The sequence below is a fragment of the Schistocerca gregaria genome, chromosome 7 (genome assembly GCF_023897955.1).
Source record: "Schistocerca gregaria isolate iqSchGreg1 chromosome 7, iqSchGreg1.2, whole genome shotgun sequence".
Taxonomy (NCBI): Eukaryota; Metazoa; Arthropoda; class Insecta; order Orthoptera; family Acrididae; genus Schistocerca; species Schistocerca gregaria.
In genome coordinates, this window is record NC_064926.1 from 133,003,643 (window position 1) to 133,029,032 (window position 25,390).

The 25,390-nt window shown below is 40.4% G+C and overlaps 1 protein-coding gene across 1 annotated transcript in view; it reads right to left on the reverse strand.

The window, feature by feature from the left end:
- The window catches only part of LOC126282219 (survival motor neuron protein), a 108,284-nt gene that overhangs the window by 10,905 nt on the left and 71,989 nt on the right, over positions 1-25,390 (reverse strand). The window contains exons 3-5 of the mRNA XM_049981766.1: positions 15,083-15,194; positions 14,167-14,267; positions 13,901-14,038 (exon numbers count right to left, since the gene is read on the reverse strand). Coding sequence (XP_049837723.1) covers positions 13,901-14,038; positions 14,167-14,267; positions 15,083-15,194 — 351 coding nt within the window. The remainder of the gene's footprint in view (positions 1-13,900; positions 14,039-14,166; positions 14,268-15,082; positions 15,195-25,390) is intronic.

Here is a 25,390-nt window from a genome sequence, read left to right on the forward strand (position 1 = left end):
GAGGATGCTGAGGCACCTCCACCTGGATTATGGAGAACGGTGTCCCTGGCCAATGCTTCCGAAGTGGGTACGGTGGAAGCATCAGAAGGGGGGCTCAATCACCTGGGGAGGGGGAGGGGGCAGGTAACTTGATGGCAGCTCTCAGGGCTCACTGTAAGAGGTGCAACAGAGGGAAGCACCATTGACAGAATGCAGTGATGTTGCAGCTGTACTGTAAGATTGTGTCATTTGTATAGGATTAGGAAGCACATACTTTTCTACTTGCCCCTTTATATGTAAGCTTCCCCAAGGGCTTATCATCTTGGATTTTCATTTCACACTTAAAAATGGAGCAATCTGGTGAACAGCGAGAATGAAGCTTGCCACAGTTTACACTGATGTGGGGAGGAGCACAAGGAAAATTCACGTGTAGAGGATGTCCACAATCCCTGCAGACAGGAGTGGCGGTGCAATGGGAAGACTTATGTCTTAACTTCAGATGCCTGCAGCACTTCATAGGAGGAAGGAAGGTAGGGTTGCAAATCACACCAGAGAACCACAACCTTGACCTTTTCAGGCAATGTATCACCACCAAAGGCTGTGGTAGCAATTTGTTTTCCTTTGGTTATCTATGGGTATGACGGATGAAGTGCACAACCCATTGCTCGAAGTTGGCCCAAAGATCATTAGCAGATTGCAAAAGCAGACCACAGTGTAAGATGACACCATGGATCATACTGAGATTCTTAGGGGGGGTGGGGCAGTCGTGGGAATTTCGCCCAAATTTTCACAAGAGAGCAGCACTTGTGACTGGGCAGGATATAACACACTTCATCTTAGATATGGCTGCAACTTCCCTGTATCTCCCCTTAACATGTTCAACAAAAAATAAAGGCTTTGTGGCCAAAAAGGTGTCCCTGTTGGTCCTGGCACAGACCAGGTATTGAGCGGGGGGGGATTTTGTTCCGCATTGTCTAGTCCTGTGTTGCTCTCACGGTGTGGCCAGGGAGACGGACACATTGGGGTTGTACTTAGTGGCATCATACGAGATCATTCCAAGTAAAGAGATTGCTGGGTCTGTGCGACCACCATCAGGAGAAAGTTTAAGTTGCTTCATGAATGAACTATCCGCCATGATGTCACCCTCTGTACAGGAGCTCTCCCCATGGATGTCATCCAGCCACAGCAATGGTTAACTGGCCAGCAAGCCCTTGCCGGAAGTCCCTGTGCCCCCGTCATGATGGGCACATACTCCATAGTGTACATGGAGAATATGTAGTGCAGGTACCAACAGTGTGATCCCCACATGGTCAGGGAGCAACCACCGTGCAGGTGCTTGACGACAGCCCCCCCACTCCCATCAACAGGTTGGCTACCGTGCTGGGTTTTCGGAGTACAACAACAGGAAGCAAGGGTGCCAGCATGGAAGTGGGCAGAGATTGAGGATACACCACAGTGGGCTACCTTCCCTGCAGCACAACACTCACTTCCGTAAAATTGGGAAAAGGTAGTGCCAATAGTGGAACAAGAAAACGAAACTAAAATAAGTCCAGGCAGGGTCTGCACCAAAAGGACCATCCAACAGAAAGTCAGAGGAGGTAAGAGGAAGTTTAAGTGTAGGTTTGCAGCATAGAAAGAGGAGCAGAGCTACAAAGGCTGGGCCCCTGAGGTAACCTATTATGTGCTCACCAATGATTGGTAAGCCCCTTGGGGGATGAAGAAGTGAAAAATGCAGTTCCTGATTGGCTACACAGATGACCAAAAGAATTCTTTCATCGCTGTATGTATGCACTTCCAAAGTAGTGGAATATGTCCATTTAATGTCAGGGAGACTGTCTAAAAAGGCACATAAATTTCTGGTTTAATGTTACTATTAAAAATATTATAGCACTTATGGTATTCAATTGAATCACTTTTATCCTTAAGGCCAAAGTGGAAGTTTTACATTGTGTTTCCACATTAACAACTTGTTTAATGAGGGCTAAATGTTTTATTTACCACAAAGTAAGTAGTGCATTTCTACATAAAACTTAAAATAACATGTGAAAATATACATTTAGAAGAAAACCTGAAACACATTAGCATAAATGTTTAGAAATAATTTTACTGATATCTAAAAAAGATGTTTAATAATCTGATATGCACAAGTAGTGACATCCTGCATATCTTTGACACCTTAGGTCAACATTATGATCTCTTCAAAGCAGTAGTAAGCACAGCTAGCAAAAAATGGAAATTAGTATTAGTGTATCTAACAAGGCATCAGTTTTGGGGAAGGAGGGAGTGAGAACCGAGGCTTGAGAGAGAGTACATACATATGGACCATTTTTAACAAATCAGGAATGAACAATAAGGGTTGTGGAACTTCCCAGAAACTTACAAAATTACAAGAGACATTCAACAATTAAAGAGGCAATGTCATGTAAAAAAATATTTTTACAAAATGAGACTTTTACTACTTATCATAATCCCCACCAATATTAACACACTTTTCCCACCAACGAATGGGTTACCTTACACTTTATGTAAAAAGTCTTTGTATGTCTATCCTTGTAATAAATGGTTACAAGGACTGTTCAACATGAAATGAAAATCTGAACACTTTCAACTCTCTTTTGCCTATAGTTTATTTACACAACCAATTTTGGTGTTCCACTACACAATCTTCAGGCCCCTTGACAAACATGAATTGGCAGGAATCCAATTTTGTGTGCACACATAACAGGAGCCAATAATAAGCAACGTCCATAGATCTCTACAGGACACTATCCGTTTGTTCATCAACCAATGATGGTCAAGACAACAGTCTGGTTTGAATGTTGTCCTGGGGGGGTTTTTGGTTGATAACTAGGGCGCCGACTTATAAAAAAAATATTAAATATATTGGGGGGCCCATACTGGGGGGTCTTGCCCCATGAAATTTCCTAAATTTTAGATGAAAAATAGTGAGTTTTAAAGTTTAAGCATTTTAGAGTCATATGATCAACATTATAACTCCAAAAACTGGACTCTCAATAACTCGACAAGCCTTACATTTTTTGGCTTTGAAAAAAGAAAAAACAAACACGCACAGTATTTTCGTAAAAAGCTAATTCAATTTACAGTAATAATCATGCTTATAGACTATTACAGAGCAGTGAATATAAAGTTCTGAAAAGACTGAAATTATATTTAAATAAATCCTAAACTATCATTAAAAGAATGAAACAAAATATTGCTGTCGCACAGTAAGAGCACTTTAATAGGTGAAATAGCTAATTTAACCTTACTTTGAATAAGGCTCAGGGTTCATTAAATAAAAACAATATCTTCTCAAGGTTAATGCTTTAGTACAGTTAATAAAGTTAATACAGTATGCCTAATACTTTCAGTCAAAAAGTATGTAAATAGCGGGTTTTAGCTGGACCTTACGTCCTAAAAATATTTAAGTATTTGAAAGTAACTTATATAGTACTATATTAATATAGTAATACAGTACTGAACTAGTACTAATATTTTGAAACTGAAAAGTTAACATTGTGTATGTATTTAATTCTCCATTTTATAAAGATTTTTAATATTGCTCTAAATGCCATTATTAGGGCTCGAGTGTCTGTAGAAAGGTGCAAATGTCAACCGTCTGACTGTATTATTGAATATGAAGTAGTTTATGACTGGTCGGAATATCCAATTCATCCAAACCATCTCGGTGGGCATGAAGAACAGCCAAGTTGTTCAATCGCTTCTGTCCCATTGTTGATCAGAGATACGATTCAGACATCTAAGGGTGCTAAATGACCATTCTGCTGTTGCTGTCGTGACGAACTACTTGGAAAAGCTTAATGCACTTCATTACTTCACATAACATTTCTCCAACTGCAGGCTCTTGTGTAATGTACTTTCTTACATCACGCATGTTTTTTAAGACCAGTTGTTTCTTAGTCGCGATATTGACTAACATATTCAAGTTTAAGCACAGTGTCTCATTGTCTAGGTCATTTTTGAAAAACTCTATTTTTCCAAATTTTTTTTCCACCTCTGTTTACTAAAAGCAAGCACTCTTGTTAAACTGCAATGATCTGTGTGAGTCCAGTTGAAGCAAACTGTTCAGTAACTCAAGACTACATTTCACAGACTTCAATTTAAATAGCTTTGTAGTATTCCTTTGGGGTTTTGAAAGTGTGTGGTGAGCTGGCTTCATTGCTTTCTTTCTACTTTGGTATACTTCGGTTCCAAGGAAGTGAAGGATCATCAACTTGTGGAGTTTTTCTTTTAAACACAATTCCAAAAAGTGTTCAAAACTATCAAGCCTTCCAATCAATATACAAATCAAGTCCTCATATTTTTTCCAGATCAGCAACACTTACAAGAGGGCATTGAATTTTTTCCATTTACATCCTCTACTGGATTCACTGCATGGCAATAAAGACGTAAAAAGAAATAAGTCTTGAATTGTAACACTCACTCAATGTAGCCTGCACATTTGAACCTGCCTCTTTTGTCCTCTGCAGAAAATGTTTCAGAAAACTCTAAAAGTTCTTCAAAGTTTAATATTCTCAAGATACTAGAAGCTCGCATAGTCCATCGAGTTGGGCAAAGGGGTCGTAGTAGACAGTTTGGTCGATGGCGCTTTCACAGCGTATGCTTCTGAAAAGTCCCATCCTTTTGTTGGATTCCCTTACAGTGTTTATTAAACCCTGGACGAAACCAATAATATCCCTCATAGACATAAGATGGCAGAGACTGTCTGCAACTACCTAGTCTAAATTGTAAGAAGTGCAGTGCACATAACGCAATTTTGGTTGTATATCCAAAACTAACATCTTTAGTCCTTTGAACTTAACTCTCATATTCGAGGCACCATCATGGCACTGTCTGCTTAAGTTATCCACTGACAAATCAAGATGAGCAAAAACATCTTAAAATACTAAACAGAGTTTGTGATGGGGGATTTCGTATAAGCCAATAAAGTCTTTGTTGATGATTAAGGAATCATCGACAGTATACAAAATGACACATGAATCGAAGAATCATTTGTTTCGTCAACCATAATAGAAAAATGTTCGGTCTTCTTGATTGAAGACAATACCTTTCTCAACACAGACTTTCCTAGTAGATCAATGATCTCATTTTGAATATTGCGGGACATGCCCTCATACTAGAAAGCCCTAAGCAATCTTTAACTCAGGTACGTCATTCTTTTGGAGTTCCAACAATTGAAAAAAATTTGAGTTTACATCTTCGTGCCATCTAATTGGTAGTCGTTGTCAGCATAGAAATAGCACGCTAGTATAAATTGTCTCAAGAGCTAAACGGCCTTTCTTCATATCACCATCTAACTGTTCATTCAATTAGGAGGCCACACTTTGGTTAACAATACAATTTAGTTTCAGAACACCTTCTTTATGAGTAAACATATTTTCATGAAGATGGAATTTTCCCAAAGCCTTTTTCAAATTAGAAAACCCTACAGAAGTAAATGCATCTTCTTTTTTGGAAGAAAATTGTAATAGATTTTTAGCACCTGCCTCTGCAAGCTATGCAAAAAAACTTTTTTTGGTAGATGCTTCAGATTCTAGCCATGTATCTTTGATCAACCAAGATTTCTGAAATGATCTTCCCTTACCGTATTGTCCAGGTTTTGGCTGTGAACAGTTCTCGCCTGAAGACAATGAAGCAATTTACGACACAGTAATTGTTGGAGGTCAACTTGCAGTATCATTAACTTACAAGCACACTTTTTTGGTAACAAATTTATCCATTGCAAACTTAATTCACAATACACTAAGAGAGTAAAGTAAACGAATAAAATAGTATCATAAAATAGTATCACAAAATAGTCCACTAGACACTAAAGTCAGAACACTAGACACTAAAGTCAGAACACTAGACACTAAAGTCAGAACACTAGACACTAAAGTCAGAACACTAGACACTAAAGTCAGAACACTAGACACTAAAGTCAGAACACTAGACACTAAAGTCAGAACACTAGACACTAAAGTCAGAACACTAGACACTAAAGTCAGAACACTAGACACTAAAGTCAGAACACTAGACACTAAAGTCAGAACACTAGACACTAAAGTCAGAACACTAGACACTAAAGTCAGAACACTAGACACTAAAGTCAGAACACTAGACACTAAAGTCAGAACACTAGACACTAAAGTCAGAACACTAGACACTAAAGTCAGAACACTAGACACTAAAGTCAGAACACTAGACACTAAAGTCAGAACACTAGACACTAAAGTCAGAACACTAGACACTAAAGTCAGAACACTAGACACTAAAGTCAGAACACTAGACACTAAAGTCAGAACACTAGACACTAAAGTCAGAACACTAGACACTAAAGTCAGAACACTAGACACTAAAGTCAGAACACTAGACACTAAAGTCAGAACACTAGACACTAAAGTCAGAACACTAGACACTAAAGTCAGAACACTAGACACTAAAGTCAGAACACTAGACACTAAAGTCAGAACACTAGACACTAAAGTCAGAACACTAGACACTAAAGTCAGAACACTAGACACTAAAGTCAGAACACTAGACACTAAAGTCAGAACACTAGACACTAAAGTCAGAACACTAGACACTAAAGTCAGAACACTAGACACTAAAGTCAGAACACTAGACACTAAAGTCAGAACACTAGACACTAAAGTCAGAACACTAAACGCGTCTGCAGCCTGCACTGAACGAAACCTTCCACAGTCCATGACTGTGACAGCAGGGAGGGCTTTATACAGTTGCAGCATTGTAATATCTCTAAGTATAAAGGCGACGTGAGGCAGAGCTTTTCAGGCACTTCTTCTCCAATTCTTTTGATGTCGCCGCAGCCGTAGTGCTGGCCTGCCGGCGCCAGACTTTACCCAGAGGCTCGAGCAACGGGACAAATTTTAAGTGTGCTCGCAGCATCTTAACACCATCATGATTCAATTGTTTTCAGTTAACCTGCTTACTACCGTAATAATTATTTGTTTTAACTCATTACTGAATGTATTTTGAGGGTAACTATGGTCACACAAGGAAAGTAAAAAAATTCCAACAATTTTGTTCTCTTAAATTATTGGGAGCGGGGGAGTCAGTGCCTGTGGTTGATAAATACAAGGATACTGTCATGTAAACAAGAGATCTGTGGATAGCAGTTATTTAACATTGGCTCCTCTTATGACTGCACACTAGATTCCTCCCAATTTATGTTGGGCAAGGGGGCTGAAGATGGTGTGGTGGAACTGCAAAATAGGGTGCATAAATAAATTAAATTTTGCAAAAACAGACATAATGTCTGATGGGATAACAGCAAAAAAATTAAGATCCAAGGGAGCCAAAGCTTAGGGAGAAAGAAGTGGTATCTCCTAACCTGTTTTTTCAATGGTTTCTCTGATGAGATGTGCAATAAGAGGGCAAGCATAGTTGTGTTGCATAATTAGGCCTTTAAAAACATGGTTTTCTCCTATTGCTGGCTTTAATTTACTCATCGACATGTCAGTAGTAGGTTCTATTTATGGTACACTGACCTTCCAAATAATCACAAAAGACAACACTTTGGGCATCCCCATGAGATGGTCAGCACGACTTTTCTCACCGAGGTTTGCATCCCGTATTCTTTACGGACATGTTAGCTCTATGGTCAACAAATTTTTCTACTCAGTAGCCAATACTGGGATTGTGGAGTGGCACCTCAGACCACATACGTACCAATCTTATTATTAATTATTGATAATGTACATAAATTAGTACATCATTAGCTCCCAACAGGCTAGCTATAGTAAAGATCTGTGGCAAGTTGCCGCTGGCCACCATGTACTGATTGTTAAAAGTCGACACTATTCAGAACACTTCATGTCAACTGTTCTCTGTTTCAGATTGCTGCCACCCTCAGCGGACCCAAAGTTATGACATTGTAATTGCCTGACTAAGAGTTACTGTGTTGTCTATGTGAATGGTTGATTGATAAATAACTCTAATTTTACTTAAATTTAGATGCATTATGAAATATGAGACATGATCATGGATATTTAGCAAACGTTTTTATTGCCATTTCTCTTCTTCTCATTGCACTGTATTCCAACAGCCTTAATTTCATCTCATATGTATCACATTTGAAGATAAAGATTTGTGAATAAAATTAATCAAATTCATGAATGTGTTACTTCAGTGTCAAAACTTTACTGCAGCAGCAGATCAGAATAAGTCGCACATGAATATTAGTTGTAGGTATTGGAAGACAAACTGTTAATCTCTAACTAGGCAGTGGCAGCAATAACTACCCCCCAAAACAATTTTTATGCATCAGCTGTTCTCAGTTCATATTGGTGATGCCAACCTGAAGTCATGGAAGTACAAAATTCCTTCTGCAATCTGTTTAGTTTCCACCTTGTTCTGCCTCTAATTATTGAATGTTGCTCATAATTTTTGCTCTGCAGTGGAGAGTGCACCGATATCAAAATTCTCGGCAGATTAAAACTCTTTCCTGGACTGGGACTCAAACCTGGAAGCTTCGTCTTTTGTAGGAAAATGCTCTGTTGCAAAGTATACAAGAGGACTTTAGAATATTGAAGAGAAGGTATTCGCAAAAGTCAAGCTGTGAGGGCAGGTTGTGAATTGTGCTTGGATAGCTCTGAAGTTGCCGTGAAATGTAAAGGTCCCATGTTCAAGTATCAGTCTATACTGTAATAATTTGCATAACATGAAAATTCAATCTAGTTAACTAAAATTATGAGGTGTAATTACTGGTTATCTTCAGAAGGCAAAATGTGTAGTTCTGCCAACAGACAAATATAACTTTTTTTCACCCTCATCTGTGCTATAAATAAGTCACTCTCATCCTGGGACCAGAGTGACCTGCTCTACCCTTTTTCACATATTCCAATATACAACATCAGATTAAAAGTATCCATACACCTATTAGCAGATATTAATGTATTATAACGAACTGTGTCGAGGACACTTTCAGTGGGGTGTCAATGGCTGTGGAGGAAGGATGGCCCATTCTTCCTTACAAGGCAAAACCAAAAAAGATAGTGGTGTTGGATAGTGGGGTCTTTTGACATTGTAAAATCCTAGAGGCATACCATTTGTTCCAGTAAGGATTCTAGGCAGGTCAGTTCATTTCAAGAATGTTATTGGCCACAAACCACTGCTTCATAACATGATGCATTGTCATGCTGATATGATTACTGACTGAACTACTTCTCTACTGTACACACTCAGAATATTGTAAAACATTTTCATATCCTCTTAGATGTAAGACCACAACATAGTGATGAAACCCTCACACCACCCCACCTTTACCTTAATTCACTAGTGTAAAAGGCACCCGTGGCCAAACGGATACCATGATGGTAGACAGTGTTGGGACTGCGTAAGAGGGATGGACGTGCAGATGCATAAACAAAGCACCTGTAGTCTAGTTTCAAATGGACAAGAGACCGGCACAAACAGTGGAGGGTGGTTTGATCTGCACCCCAGGAACTACCATTGATGACATGTAAGACACTGAGGGGTCGCAGGCAGCGGGCTGCCAGACAAGACATGTGAGAGCACCACGAAAGTTTCCTATCGAGCACGAGACCCAGTAATTTCATTGTTTCAATAAACGAAAGAGCAACAGGCCCAAGATGTAAAGACAGTGAAAGAAACCAATTGCACTGCCAGAAATTCATACAAATGGTTTTGTCAGTGGAAAAACAAAAGCCATTGTTTATGTTCCATGAGTAAAGACAATCAAGACATCACTGTAGACACCACTCAGTGAGACAGATCCATGGAGAACTGCAGTAGATGGCAAAATCATCAACAAAAAGGGAGCCGAGATGCCTGGCAGGTGACAGGCTATTATAGGGTTAATGGTGACAGCAAGGAGAATGATGTTAAAGACAGAACCCTTAGACACACCATTTTCATGGATAAAGGTGACCAACTAGGCAGAACTCACACATATCTTGAAAACTCTGTCTTTTAAAAATTCCTGAAAGAAACAGGGCAGGCAGCCATGGAAGCCCCCACATGTAGAGAGTATGGAGGATACCTGTCCTCCAGCAAGTGTCTTAGATTTTCTCCAAATTAAAAAACATGGCCACACACTGGGATTTCCGCAGAAAACAATTCATGACACGCGTGGATAAAGCGACAAGATGGTCAACTGCAGAAATGTGTGCTCGAAAGTCACACTGTGCAGTGGTTAGTAAATTGCGAGACTCTAGCCACCATACCAGCCGTGCATGAATCATACATTCCATTACCTTGCAAACACAGCTGGTGAGATTTGGGCCGGCAGCTAGAAGGGAGGTGTTTTTCTTACCAGACTTAGGTACGGGAATTACAGTGGGTTCACAGCAATGTTTGGGAAATGTGCCTTCTGCCCAGATGTGGTTGTATGTATGAAGCCCACCAAAGCAACGTGCTGCAAAATCTGAATATTAACAGTGTCTAGCCCTGGGGTGAAGAATCAGGATGAAGTGAGAGCATGATCTAGCTCCCTCATAGTAAAAGCAGCATTGTAGTACACACGATTCTGAAAAAGGTATCGCCTGAGCTGCCTCTGTTCATTTTCGATGGAGGAAGGTAGGGTGACAGAGGGAGCAGCTCAAACTGTCTGCAAAATGGTAACCCAAGGTGTTGGAGGTAGCACCAGGGTCCATGATTACGTCGTCTGCTACTGTCAGGCCAGAAATTGGGGAGTGGATCTTGATCCGAGAGAGCTGTTTGAGATTGGCCCACATAATGGAAGAGGGGGTGGAACTGTTAACAGAACTAGTGAAAGAAATCCAGCTAGCTATTTTGCTATCCTGAACAACACAATGACACTGTGCACACAACTGTTTATAATTAATGCAGTTTGTCATCATAAGGTGATGGTTTAAAATGCAGATAGCATGTCTCCATGCACAAATTACGTTGCGGCGCACCTCAGTCCACCAAGCAACCAGAGCACTGCATGGTAAAGAGAAAGGGGGAGGCATGGAATGTCCTGCAGTGGTAAGGATAACGTTTGTAAGATATTCCACCTTCACAACTGGGAAAATGATGTTTGTCTAAGGTCGCCAGAGAGAAGTAACACCTCCAGTCAGCCTTAGTAAGCTACCATTTGAGGGTCCAAGGAGGTGGGGTACGAGTCAGCAAATGGATAGCCTATCGGAATGGTCACTTGAGTATTTGTCAGAGAGATTGGACCATTCAGGATGATAGGCAAGCTGGGCAGTGCAGAAGGATAGGAATATGGAGTCAAGGGGGTGCTCGTGTTTTAAGGCAGAAAGGTTAAGTTGATTGAGGTCAGCCAAGAGGGCATCCTTTGCACCCTTTCTGGGAGAACCCCAATGGAGATGATGCAAATTAAAGTCACCAAACAGCAGAAAGGGGTGAGATAGCTGCCCATTCAGCTGGATGAAGTCTGCCCTGGTGATATCAAATGACATACGGACATTAGTAATACAAAGGGAGAAGGTCAAGTGAGGAAGGAAAAGGCGAACTGCAACAGTTTGAAGGTGGGTAGTCAGATTTGTTGACTATGATCATCACATATGAGCAGCATGACTCTCCCAAGAGATGGAATCCCGACCTCAGGGGGAGATTAAAATGGATCAGGAAGAAATGAGAGAGCTCAAAACGATGATGATGCAATTTTGTTTCCTGAAGGCAGAGAACAAGTGCATGCTTGGTTCTAAGAGCATGCTATAAATCCTCTTTATTGGATTAAAGATCACAAACGTTCCATTGGAGGAAACTCATGACGAGGAAAACTGAAGGGGTGTCACCTCAGTGGCTGCTGAGTTCCAGCCTTCGAAGAATCGCTGCTACCGGGCACACAGGCAGGAAGATCCTACTCTACGAGGTCTATAGAAGCACCAGAATTCTCCTTCTGTCAGCCTGCAGAGTCCAGGGCAGAAAAACGGTTGATGGTGCGCACAAGCAACATGGAGGATGGCTAGGTGAGGGTATCAATTTGGCGACACCATCGAAGGGGATCTCCGAATTGGCAAAGGAGAAGATCATTTGCCTCTGTTTGATTTCTTGAATATTTGTAGTTGGCAGATGACAATTCTGATGTTTGTTGGCTGGAGTGATGTAGAAAGTCTTCACAGGAGTATTTCTTCTGTCCTTTCCAGCCTCCCAGTTGTGTAGCGGGTGACTTGGCCCCATGATGCGAAAGTCTGGTGGCTTTTTGCACAGCTGGAGAAGGAGACGGGGATGCTACAATGACACTGGGGAATTTCACAAGTGCAATGCCAAATCTGAGGTTGCATGTCTGTGTGGCCATGTCCTTCATGGAACATGATGTAGCAAGAACAGTACTGCAAGTGGCAGATGGGTGAATGCAGCATTTGTGGCTAGCCAACAATTTGTTAGTGACAGGGTAACGTACTTTTTGCTTCACCCGAATCTCTTTGACAGCCTGCACATCGAGATACATAGGACAATAACAGGAGGAGGCAGTGTGGCTGAAATTGCAGTTGATACAGCAGGAAGGAGGAGGCGGACAATTGCCCTTGTGAGCACCCCTACCACGGGTTACACATTTGGCCAAGTGTCCACAGGGTGGTTGTAATGATGACACTGGTAGCAGCACATTGGGTTTGGAATGTACGGTCGAACTGTGATAACTTCATAGCCTGCTATGACCTTTGACAGAAGCACCATTCTATCAAACTTGAGAGAAAGAGCATTTGTGGACACTAAGGATGTGTCTATCTTTTTTAACACCCGATATACTGCAATGACACCCTGATCAGAAAGGTACATTTCTGATTTCTGTCTCTGTCAGACCATCAACCAGCCTAGTTGTAAATAACACCACGCGAACAATTCAGCGTTTGATGTGCCTCGACACCAACAGGATAGCCATGGAGGAGCGAAGCTGCAAGCAGTTGTGCTTGAGAATCAGAAGTAGTCTCCAAAAGCGAAGTGCCATTGCATAAACCACAGCACGATTTCACAGTGTCAGCAGTCACATCAACAAAGGATATATTGTGGCAAAGGACCACAAGAACTTGGGTGCAACTGGGAGGGTCTTTGATTCATTAGCCACCTCCTGTTTACGTTTGGCAGGCACTGACTGGGAAGAAGACTATTCGCTCATTGCAAGAAAATGCCCAAGATTGCCAGCGTCTCTGATGATTTGCTCCTTCCAACTGGGGATACCCCTCAGAAGAGGTTGCACCCACATTAGGTGATTGGTCACTCCTCCCGAACACCTGACAGAGGAACCAATTGACAATTTGGGAAGGTAGCAGCTCAGGCAATCACCCCTCACTGGGCCTGGGCTGTACCAGGGGGTACGTGCGAACCCTACCTGTCAACCCAGGGCTGGGAATTGTGTGTGACCCAGTCACCTGCTATACGTCATGTGTGGACTGGCCTTCGGGAGTGCACATGGAGGAAGAAGAAAAAGAGGAACCTCAGATGCCAAAGCAGACAAAGGATAGGAGAAGGGGGGAAAAAAAGACAATAGCAAAGAGACATTTCTGACTGAATATGCAGAACACATTTCCAAAACATTCATGACATATTTCACAATGGAGGGGGAAAAAAGAAACCTAGAGGATAGACATGTAACATGGAAGGGAAAAAATGCTGCAGAGGCTGGGACCTGTGGTATCCAAGCACAAACCCACCAGATAGCAGCAAGCCCCCTGGGAGGAGGCTGTTTCTGCTTCTCAACAATACAATACTCCCAGCCTTCTTTCATACTAGCAGGTCTGTCTCGACACACAGCAACATTACACAGCAGTATCTAGATCAGATAGTGTATCCCTCTCTTCTCTGCAACGAACGAACTATTACTTCAGAAAGCTCAACTGTGTGTTGTTTCAATGTAAGTCTTATTGGCAGGACTACATATTTCATCTCCTGAAGGTAAGAAGAACCTAGAAATTCTCTCACATAACTTGTTGCTATATTTTGCATTGGAAATAGCTAACAGCAGTACCTGAGGATGCAGATATGGTCCTTGCCTGCTGTTGTAAAATTCAGACTGTCCAATCCAGGATGCCCCATTTGATGACGCATCTTCAAATGAATCAATATGATGTTCTCCATCTTCATCACTTCCAATAATATTATCCGACTGAAAATGTTGGTTATTAAATTATATTTTATTTTTACACAGTGCTTTACTAAATGAGCAAATACATTCTTTTGAGCATGCTACTTGGCAAGATTAGTATTTTGTATCAATAAAAACTGAAATATCACCTCTACATTTTCCAATGCTTGCTGTATTTGGTACTGCCTTGCAATGGAACCGTGTGATGGCTGTAAAGCTGCCACTGGAACTACTTCTTCATTATCGTAGCCTAAGAAATTACATTTGAGAAGCATAATTAATTCATTGAAAGAATAGAGTAATGCTGGAAAAAATTAAAAGCTGTATTTCCCGGAAAGGTGGGTCACACCCAGTAAAGTTATATAATTTGCAAGCCTGTACACAACAAACTTAAAAAACTACAGAACAGGACTGTGTGAATGGGAGGAAGGGTGTGGGAGGACACTACTGAAAATAAATCCTTGAAGTTATAATTAAACTTGACAATTTTCATTAATAGGCCAGAATCACTAAATAGTGTCTTATGTTAACTCTTATGTTATTTTCGTGTAGCAACAGGGCATTTCATATTTTTAGAAATACACAATACTAAAAACTAAGCTGGAATCATGATAGTAAATCACTCTTCAACTGCATCTGATTTTTTGCTATAATAGATTTCTAAGTTATTAAAAATGCAGTAGGAACTTCATTTACACAATACTTCAAAACACTATTGATACTTTGCAACCTTCCATCACATATTGCTACATCTTTTAACACCCACCTTTGGCAGCTGTTTATTTCCTGCTGAACAAGAAAGCCCTTGTTCTAAAAGCCAAGAACAGTCATCTTTCACCACACACATTGTTCATATACAACCTGTACAGCATTCACACTCATCACTTGCAACAAATTTCTTTCAACAAGTATGGAATTTCCTCCATATCTACTGACTACAATTCCCAACTTATTTCTGGTGTTCTATCTAATGCAATGCACTTCAAACATTCCTGCAATATAGCAGTTACTCTTATTATTAATACAAAACATTTCCCAATAAGACTGCAAAATGTTTATATTTACCTATGAACTTCACAACACATTTTCCTTTCGTCTGGTCTACAGATTGTATAACGGCTTCATATTCACACCCATCCTCCGAAAAAATTGCTCTACAGGGTGCTCCAACTTCCCACTGTGAAAATAAATTTTCAGTACTGATAGTAGCGACAAGCAATCACACAGTGTAACTAACTAACAAAGCAGGAAATGATCAGCAGACTCCCTATTGATCTTGGCCTACAATCACAATGCAACATTTCATCTAATCAAAACCTTTAGGTAATAAATACAACCATGAGTAAAATTATTTGGCATAAAATCTTTGGACACAGGATGTGAATGTGGCTGACAAAATGAATTGTATTAGAATGCTAACTGGAATTTTTCATGAACCTAATATATAAAATTTTATTTTTGATGGAGGTACTCGTTAGTGGAGCACAAGAAGCTGCCCAACAAAGTTATCTTATTCACTCATACTCCCCAACAATATCAACATCACTTTAATGTAATCAGGCATTTTGCTGAATGGACGTGTATCCAAGTATATGACTACTTTCTAAACTAATGTCAAGCACTATATTCCTGGTTTTCAGCATTTTTTGAGGGGAGGGGGAGGGGGGAGAGAGGGGGGGGGAGAGAGAGAGAGAGAGAGAGAGAGAGAGAGAGAGAGAGAGAGAGAGAGAGAAATTTTTAAGACTTAAGGTAAAAAGGTTAGAATTATTATGCTGACCCTCTATAAAAAATGTGTCAGACCAGGCCAAAGGAAAATATCTTTGCCAGAAGATGGTGAGTACAATACTCTGAAATGTCGTGGCATTTGAGCATTGTCACATAGAGAGATCTTCTTCAATAATAATAAATTAACTAATATGTATCAACATTTTTTAAAAAATGTTGTTGTTGTTATTGTCTTCAGTCCAAAGACTGGTTTGATGCAGCTCTCCATGCTACTCTGTCCTGTGTAAGCCTCTTTATCTTTGAGAAATTACTGCAACCTACAGCCTTCTGAATCTGCTTAGTGTATTCATCTCTCTTTACAATTTTTACCCTCCACACTTCCCTCCCAACCCTTGATGCCTCAGAGTGTGTCCTACCAACAGATCCCTTCTTCTAGCGAAGTTGTGCCACAAATCCCTCTTTTCCCCCAGTTCTATTCAATTCCTCCTCATTAGTTATGTGATCCATTCATCTTATCTTCAGCATTCTTCTTAGACCACATGTTCAAAGCTTCTATTCTCTTATTGTCTAAACTGTTTATCATCAATATTTCACATCTATATATGGCTAAATTCCATACAAATACTTCCAGAAAAGACTTCCTGACAAGTCTATACTCAATGTTAACAAATTTCTCTTCTTCAGAAGTGCTTTCCTTGCTATCGCTAGTCTACATTTTATATCCTCACTACTTTGACTATTTTAAGTTATTTTGCTGCCCAAATAGCAAAACTCATCTAGTGCTATAAGTGTCATTTCCTAATCTAATTCCCACAGCATCGCCTGATTTAAATTGACTACATTCCATTATCCTTGTTTTGCTTTTGTTGATATTCATCTTTTAGGCTCCTTTCAAGACGCTGTCCATTCCATTCAACTGTTCTTCCTAGTCCATTACTGTCTACAACAGAATTACAATGCCATCAGCAAATGTCAATGTTTTTGTTTCCTCTCCCTGTATTTTAATTCCTACTAAAATTTTTTCTTTTGTTTCCTTTACTGCTTGTTTGTTGTACAGATTGAATAACATTGGGGACAGGCTACAACCCTGTCTCACTTCCTTCTCAACCATTACTTCCCTTCCATACCCCTTGACTCATTAACTGCCTTCTGGTTGCTGTAAAAATTATAAATAGCCTTTCATTCGCTCTATTTTACCCCTGCCACCTTCACAAATTAAAAGAGAGTATTCCAGTCAACCCTGTCGAAAGCTTTCTCTAAATCTACAAATACTATAAATGTAGGTTTGCCTAGCCTTTAAGGTAAGTCGTAGGGTCAGTACTTCCTCACATGTTTCTACACTTCTATGGAATCCAAACTCTTCTTTCACACACAAAACACACCCACACACCATAAACAAAAACTTAGTGCCACAGTAGGTTGGAAGAGAAAACATATCAATGTTAGATTTATTTACTTTAATACGTCCCTCTTAAATCAAACTGTGTTATATAAAATACTTTCCACCAAGGGAAACAGAACAAGGGAATGAAGCATTACTCGCAAGGTCCTACCTTAACACACATTACTCTAAATTTGTTCCAGTTAAGGCTTTGCAAACATGTCTCCAAGCTGATTTTCAGATCACACACATTCCAGATTGATACTGTCTTTTTGTTAGAGTTGATGCACAAAATAGTAATGTTCTCTCATATGCTCAGAACCTTTGTGGAATTCTGGATTTTTCACCAAATTTTGTGTTCCTTTTTCCTACTATTTCCAACATCAGTCACTTAAGCCATACACATTATCTCCTTGACTGGCAACAACAAACTCCACTTCAGTGAGGGATGCAAGACTGATTTCTGCAGCTGAGACATTCTTGAAACAGGAGAGTCGCTTTTCATTGAGACACACTGTTGATCAATGACACAAAACTGTAAGATGACAGTCTTGTTTTAATGTTGTCTGTGATGTCAGCATTAGCATAGGGACACAGTTTAACAACAGGTGAAATTTAGAAAAGATCCAGGTCTGAGGTACCACAGACATATCAGAAAATACATATTCCAGCATTCCAGTCAGAAGCGAGTTTAGCCATCAATGAAGTGATCAACCTTTGTAACAGTGTAAATGAGATTTGGACAAGAAGAACAGGTCACACATCCACAACGTTCACTATAACTTGGGGGGTTTTCAATGCTTTCTAGTCGGCCATGTTAGAACAATATATAATCTTCTGTGTACACTCACTGTGGAATCATCAAGCTACACTCATATCTGCATATCTAAAAATGAACCTAAAGAGTCCACTGTTATTTTTAATTCTGACAACAAATCTAAAAACAAATTCACTGTGCTTTAAGCTGACACTGCAAAAAGACCACCATCGACATAAATAACAATTTTTCTGTTTTGATCCATCAAATGCAAATGCAGGAATCTGCTGTTGAACGAATGGTTGACTCAAAGTTATTACTCCAGCAATGAGATTACTGCTGAAGCCCATATAATGATTTCTTGAGGCAACAAAAACAACCTCATTTGCTTTTAAAATACTAACTGAGTCATATTTTTCTGTGTCCGAGTTTCCAAACAAATTAACTTCTAACATTGAATTGATATGTTTCAAACTTCTCCAGCTACAATTGCTGTTAAGGTACAAACAATTGGAGTAAAAGTTTCACCATCATGAAGTCCTGCATACCACAAACACCCAAGTGAACATGGTACTGGCCAGTCAACCCATCAGGTTTATATTTTACATGAAGCACCTGTTAATTATCGTTAATATGTTTACCCTTTGGCAGTTCTAACAAGTCCTATGCATTGTTTTCTTCAACGGCCTTCATTTGTTCTTTCGCTGAATTAAGCCATTTATCAGAATCATGACTTATCATAGCTTCACTGAAGTTTGTTGATGCTAGTTCTTCATGGACTGATTGTACCAGGCAAACTAACACATTTATTGTTTCTTGAGGCTACTGGTGTTTTTATTTTATGAACTGAATAACAACTTTGTAATTTGTCTGAACATTCTTGGTTACTGGTCACAATTTGATCAACAGTAGACTTGACATTCTGTCTGATTAAGAATTACTAATCACTTTCCTCCATTCCTTCAGATATGGAATTAAATTCCAGCACCATCAAGTTTACAGTTGTGCATAACTTTTCTGGTTGAAAAATCATCACACAATTTCACTGCATGGTGTTTTTGTGGGATCCGCACGTAACCTTTTTGTCATTCACGTAACAACAAAATGGCGAGGTATGTCATCAAATTTTGAGTGAAAGTTCTTTGGCAAATAAACATAGCATTTTCACCCAAGATGTGTAACTAGCTAAAACTATGTAAAGCTTTTTCAGTACACAACTTGAAAGGTGTGTTGCCTCGAACACTTGACTTAACAGTCCAAGTGAACAGAGAAATGGCTGTGTCATATGCATGAGCCCAAAATGATTTAGGTAACACACTAGATGATAATATGAAGTGAGTTGATTTTACTATGTTTCAATTTACTTGTCCAGCAACATTATTTTGCTCGGGCATATCCGGATAAGATGAAACTCAATATCCTGGATTAATAGCACTGCAGTTACTGTGTGACAATTACACTCTCTTCCACCATCAGATCAGCTGCACCACACTCCTTCAAAAATGTCTTAGTTGTCAGCAACTTCAGATTTTTTTTCTAACCAAGTACAACCCAGCAAAACATAAACAATCATCTTTGAAATTCACATAGTAATGAAAACTGTTTACAGAATCAACAGAGATTGGTCCTTTATGATCATCATTAATCAATTCACTGACAGTTTGTGGACGATCTCTGAGAACTGAATGGTTTGCGGGGGTGTGGGTGGAGGGCGTGGAGTGTTGGGGAGAACACACACATCACAAAGCAAGTTGTTGTCTAAACACTTCACTGATATAAAGTTTTCCTTTTGTGACTATTTCCATGTCGCTGAATGGTAATACCTTTGTTACAGTAGGTCCCATTATATCCCCATTATGCAGCTTTATGAACAGAGAAAAGTTAGCGTCTGGCATCAGGAACATACCAAAAATTATGTAGTAAAGCAGGTATCCACCTGCAGTTACACATACTTAGTATATATAGTGCCAATCCTACACACAAGGTAATTTCATTGCCATCCATCTGTACGCACTGTGTAATCTGAAACTTTTCAAATGTAGGAAAATGTAATTTATTTCATGAAATGTGGTGGTGTGCCAGATTCATAAATCCAATTTAGCAGTGACAAAAATCAGTGTGAACCACCAAGCCAGTGACAAAACTCGCATCTGGTTCACTGTTCACTTTTTTTACTGGAACTACAACTATTGCCACTAGATGTCACCTTTCCTCCTCCTGTGCCCACGCATTAAAGGCATTTTGTAATAACAGGTCCACCTTTGTTGCAATATAGATATGAGCCAATCTCTTCTTTGACTTCTGCCACACTGTTTAGAATTACTCCCGTTTTCCCTGGTGCTCATCGAATTTTCATTTTGTTTAGAAAATGCCAGCTGCCTGAGACTTTCTACATTTAGCTAGTGAATACTCAAATGAAGACGAACATGCAATACGAAGCTTTGTCATCTCTCAGGAACACAATACCAGGTCGGACTATAAAACTGATATTCAGGAAATCTTCCAAAAATATGATGAAGCAGCAAAAGAGAAAGTTGCATTTGGATCCTTTCCTCAGCTCACTACACAAGCCATAAAAAATGTTTGAAAGGAACAACACACATTTTGTTACAGATGTTAGAAAATTACCTTTCCTTAAAATCCTGAAAATGTATAAATAACTCACTATTACTGAATTATATAGTGTAAAGAAAATGAATTATATAAAAAATATATTGTACCACATTCTAAGATGCTACTGCAGTCTTTAACATAGATCTTTTAACACAGGAAAATCTTACTAACTTTTTTGTCTGAACAAGATTACTCAGTCCTTTTTCTGTCTTCATCCTGGATGGCAACGTATTCTAACTGTCACTAATATAAACTAGTCTTTGAATAGTTACCGAGTTAACTTGCATAAAAGTGCATTTGCTAGAAACAAACCAAATACCCATTTTATATGACATAAATTCCCCATATAGTTCTGTAGGAGCAAATTGAGGAACAAACCTCCAAGGTCATGGAACATGCCAGTACATGAAATTAAGACACAAAAGTAATAAAAGATAAAAAATAAAATGTTTATGAACCCAGAAAAAGTCGAGCCGTAATTTTAAGTAAATGCTATCAACAAAATAACACAAGAAACAACTTTATTTTTCAAGGAACTCCTCAATGGAACAGAAGGAGTGACCCATGAGGAAACTCCTCAGTTTCAATTTGAAAGCACATGGATTACTGCCACGATTTTTGATTTCTTGTGGTAGCTTACTGAAAATTGATGCAGCAGTATACTGCACACCTTTCTCCGTAAGAGTTAAAGTGCGATGCAAATGCAGATTGGATTTCTGTTGAGTATTAACTTAGTGAAATGTGCTTGTCAGAATGTGGCCAAAATGGAAGTGGGGTCTACAAAAAGGGCAAGTGTTAATTTTTCAACTCCGGTTGGCAAACTGCCTCCCGTTTATTGAGAAAACATTTACTGATTGACCTAGCTGGAGTACATTATGTGAGTTTAGTGGCCCTAAGGCGCAAACAGATTGAACCGGGGCTCAAAAGTGCACGGAGACAACCGGCCAATGCGTCTAATCTCGTCAGGGGCCTGTCAGTAAAAAGAGACTGATCCACACGCCTCGTCCACGCAGCTCGGCGCGGTGGGCGCTCACACGTGATCTCCTGGACCTTTTTGATTGGCTGCTGAAGGAGCGACGCTTCCCTAAGCATCACCCCGTCAGCAGAAAGGTTGTTGAGCACGTGAACAAGCCGTGGGATAGCGGCACATACTGGAAAAATCTGATGCGTCGCCAACCCAGGGCCCGTGCACGGCTTTGTGAAGATCCATTGCCATCCATAGCTCATGCATTTAAAAAATATTTCCCTCTTTTATTGAAAATAAAGGACTCCCATACTCAATCTGTCGGCACCTGTACAGAAAGTTGCTAATTCTTGGGAATAAGCTGATATTGTTAACAAGAAACGACAGTAAAGAATATGTACACCATGTGACCAAAAGTATCCGGACACCGCCTAAAACATACATTTTTCGTATTAGGTGCATTGTGCTGCCACCTACTGCCAGGTACTCCACATCAGTGAGCTCAGTAGTCATTAGACATCGTGACAGAACAGACTGGGGCACTTCACGGGACTCACAGACTTCAAACATGGTCAGGTTATTGGGTGTCACTTGTGTCTTATGTCTGTACGCGAGATTTCCACACTCCTAAACAACCTTCATTCCACTGTTTCTGATGCGACAGTGAAGTGGAAATGTGAAGGGATATGTACAGCACAAAAGCATACAGGCCCACCTCACCTGTTGACAGAGACCGCCAACAGCTGAAGAGGGTTATAATGTGTAATAGGCAGACATCTACCCAAACCATCACACAGGAATTCCAAACTGCATTAGGATCCACTGCAAGTGGCGGAGGTGATAAAACTCTGGCTTATGAGCATCTGCTCGACCATGAAATCACACATCAGACCAGTAAATGCTGAACGATGCCTTGCTTGGTGTAAGGAGTGTAAACATTGGGATGATTGAACAGTGGAAAAACTGTTGCATGGAGTGACTAATCACAGTACACAATGTGGCGAGCCGATGGCAGGGTGTGGGTATGACAAATGCCGGTGAATGTCATCCCACTGTTGAAGATTAATTCGGGGATGGTGAGTGCATCTTTCAACATGATCGAGCACCTGCTCATAATGCACGGCCTGTAGCGGAGTGGTTACATGAAAATAACATCCCTGTAATGGACTGGCCTGCTCAGGGTCCTGATCTGAATCCTATAGAACACCTTGGGATATTTTCGAAAGGCAACTTAGTGCCAGACCTCACCGACTGACATTAATACCTCTCCCCAGTAATAAGCAATGTAGACTAATTTTCGTATCAAATGCTCACTCACTTCAGATATCATTCAAATAATAAAAATGGCAGCATTAAGTCTTTAAACAAGATCCTGAACGTGGGCTTTCAACGACAGTTTACTATCTATCTGAACACCGAAAAATGTGAACTGTTCAGTTTCACTAATCATACGTCAATACTGTGAATTAAAATGTTGTGTTTTGTTGAATTGTGTGTTAGAAACTGTAAAAATCGAGTCTTACTGTGATTTAGCATTAGTTATTTTTTACAAGCCATGAACTTATGTCATTAACTGCACGATTTGAAACTGAGCCAATGTCGCACATGACATCCTTTACTACCAGGCTAGTGTAATCACCAAATAGAAATATTTTAGAATTGCAAATAATACTACAGGGTATATCATTTATATAAATAAGGAACAGGATGGCCTCAGCACTGACCACTTGCCTTCTCTACTTGGAAACCTGATGTCCTCGAATATGAAAAGTACAAACCAAAATTAACGTAGTGGTGGTGGGTTGGGGATTAAGAGGCTGAACTGTGGGGTTATCAGTACTGCTATCATGTGATACTTTATCTGGAGTACATAACATCTGTCAGGAATTTTATTGGATTAACTGAGGCACTGAAAGCAATATTGATGACAGTGCTGAGAAATTATATTAGGAGAAGTTAAAGTATACAGGTTGGGCCAGTATATAGGTTATAGCAAATGAGGGGTCTCCAGGGCTCACCTATGGTGAGAGAAACTCCACCCACAGCTGATACCTCGACAATCCGATTATGAGCAAACACAGTTATGAGACAAAGAATGCCTTCCGCCTTCACTACTACAAAAGTAGTAGTAAACATGAGAAGCTAAGGAGCATAAGGGATATCAGGTGGTAAGACAATCATAAAATGAGGTGAGAAATAATTATGTCAACAGGTGAAGGAGACCAGGTGAATTGCCCCCAGAGCCCTGGATGCAATGTGTCATCCGGCAATTCTTCGCCCTATAATGCAGGTCTACAAATCTGCAGCCAAGACTGTCACGGAACTGACAGATCCTTTGACACTGAAGCACTTTGCCTGAACTGGATAGTTGGTTTGGGAAGTGAGGGCTCAAGCAGCAAGGGGGCACTGGGAGAGGACTAGATAGCGAGGTCCTTGATCCCATGATCCAAGTTGGGAGAAACACCACCAATAGCACAGACCACTCGATGGGCAAGGAAAGCAGCAAACAGAGGTATAAGGAATGTCAGGGCAACAAAAAGCAAAAACATGAGGGTTGATGGGTGTGTGAGAGGGGGGGGGGGGGGGGGGGAGAAGCGAGAGCAGGGGGTGCCCCAGAGACACTACCGCACAACTATGCACCAGCACCGCCACCAACCCATCCTGATCCCACACATGTTGGTCGTGACACAGAGGGAAAACAACAGGGAAAACAAAATGCACAGAAAACCAGACAAAATGTAGGGAAAAGGAGGGCAGGTGGCAGTGAGGAACTAGGCTGGCATGGAGACAAAGCCGAATGCCTTCCAAACCAACACCAATACTAACCAAAGGAACTTCAATTCCAAAGGAAATTCCAGTACTTAAATCTCTTAGAACACACCACTTTTTTTTAAGAAAGCTGAGGACAGACGTAACCATATGAGAGTCACCTTCAAACAACTGCAGGAAGGAGATTAGGGAGACATATTTAGTGTGACGAGCCAAGAAGGGAGATACCAGCAAAATATTGATCTCATAAGGGGGATTCTGCAACTACAAAGTGGAATGGTTCATTTTGGATAGAAAAACTGTGGGTCAACCAAATATGGCCAATATGGAGATAGCAGAGGATGGGAGATTCCCACCACGAGATGGGTAAAGGAAGAATGCCATGTAGATGAAGTCATCTTAACTGCAGAAAGTTTATTAGACAAGGGGTAATTCCAAGAGTCAGCCTATGAGCAAACAGGAATTTCAAGCAAATCTGCTCCCCAAGGGGTCATGCAGAATGTGAGGGGCAGATGGTGGACCTCTCTCCCTCCAGCCATATGATCAGCAACCTCATTATCTGGGATACTTACATGGCTGGGAATCGAAAGGCAACAAACCGAAGAAGCAGCACAGTCATGATCAGCAAGAAGGTCGTGGATGGTTGAGACCAAAAGGTGGGACGAAAAGCACCACGTGATACCCTGAACGCCACTCAAAGTCCATACATTACTAAGTAAAAGGTCCACTAAATGGCCATAAGTTCCGCAGTAAACACTCCACATGTGGCAGGCAAGAGATCATGTTCCCATGACAACAGAATCCCATGTGATGGGCAGATTTTGAGCCATCAGTGTACAAAACAATAGCATCCTGAAACTCCTGCAAAAGTGGGTGGAACAATTTACAGAGTAACATTGGAGTGATGCGAGGCTTTTGGATCCCAGGAGAGAACCACCTTAATCCAGGGCTGAGGAAATAACCAAGGGAGAGGGAGGCATTTGGACAAGTATGTGGGGACATGACAAAGAGAGAAGATGAAAACTGTTATGAAGCCAAGCGAGGCGGAGTGCAACCAGTTAACCAACCTGACTATGGGCAATGCTCCTGAGCCACAAAAAGAATAGGAGTGGCGAGCAGATATCAATGGCATAGGAAACCAATGGCCGAGACAGCAAAGCCAAA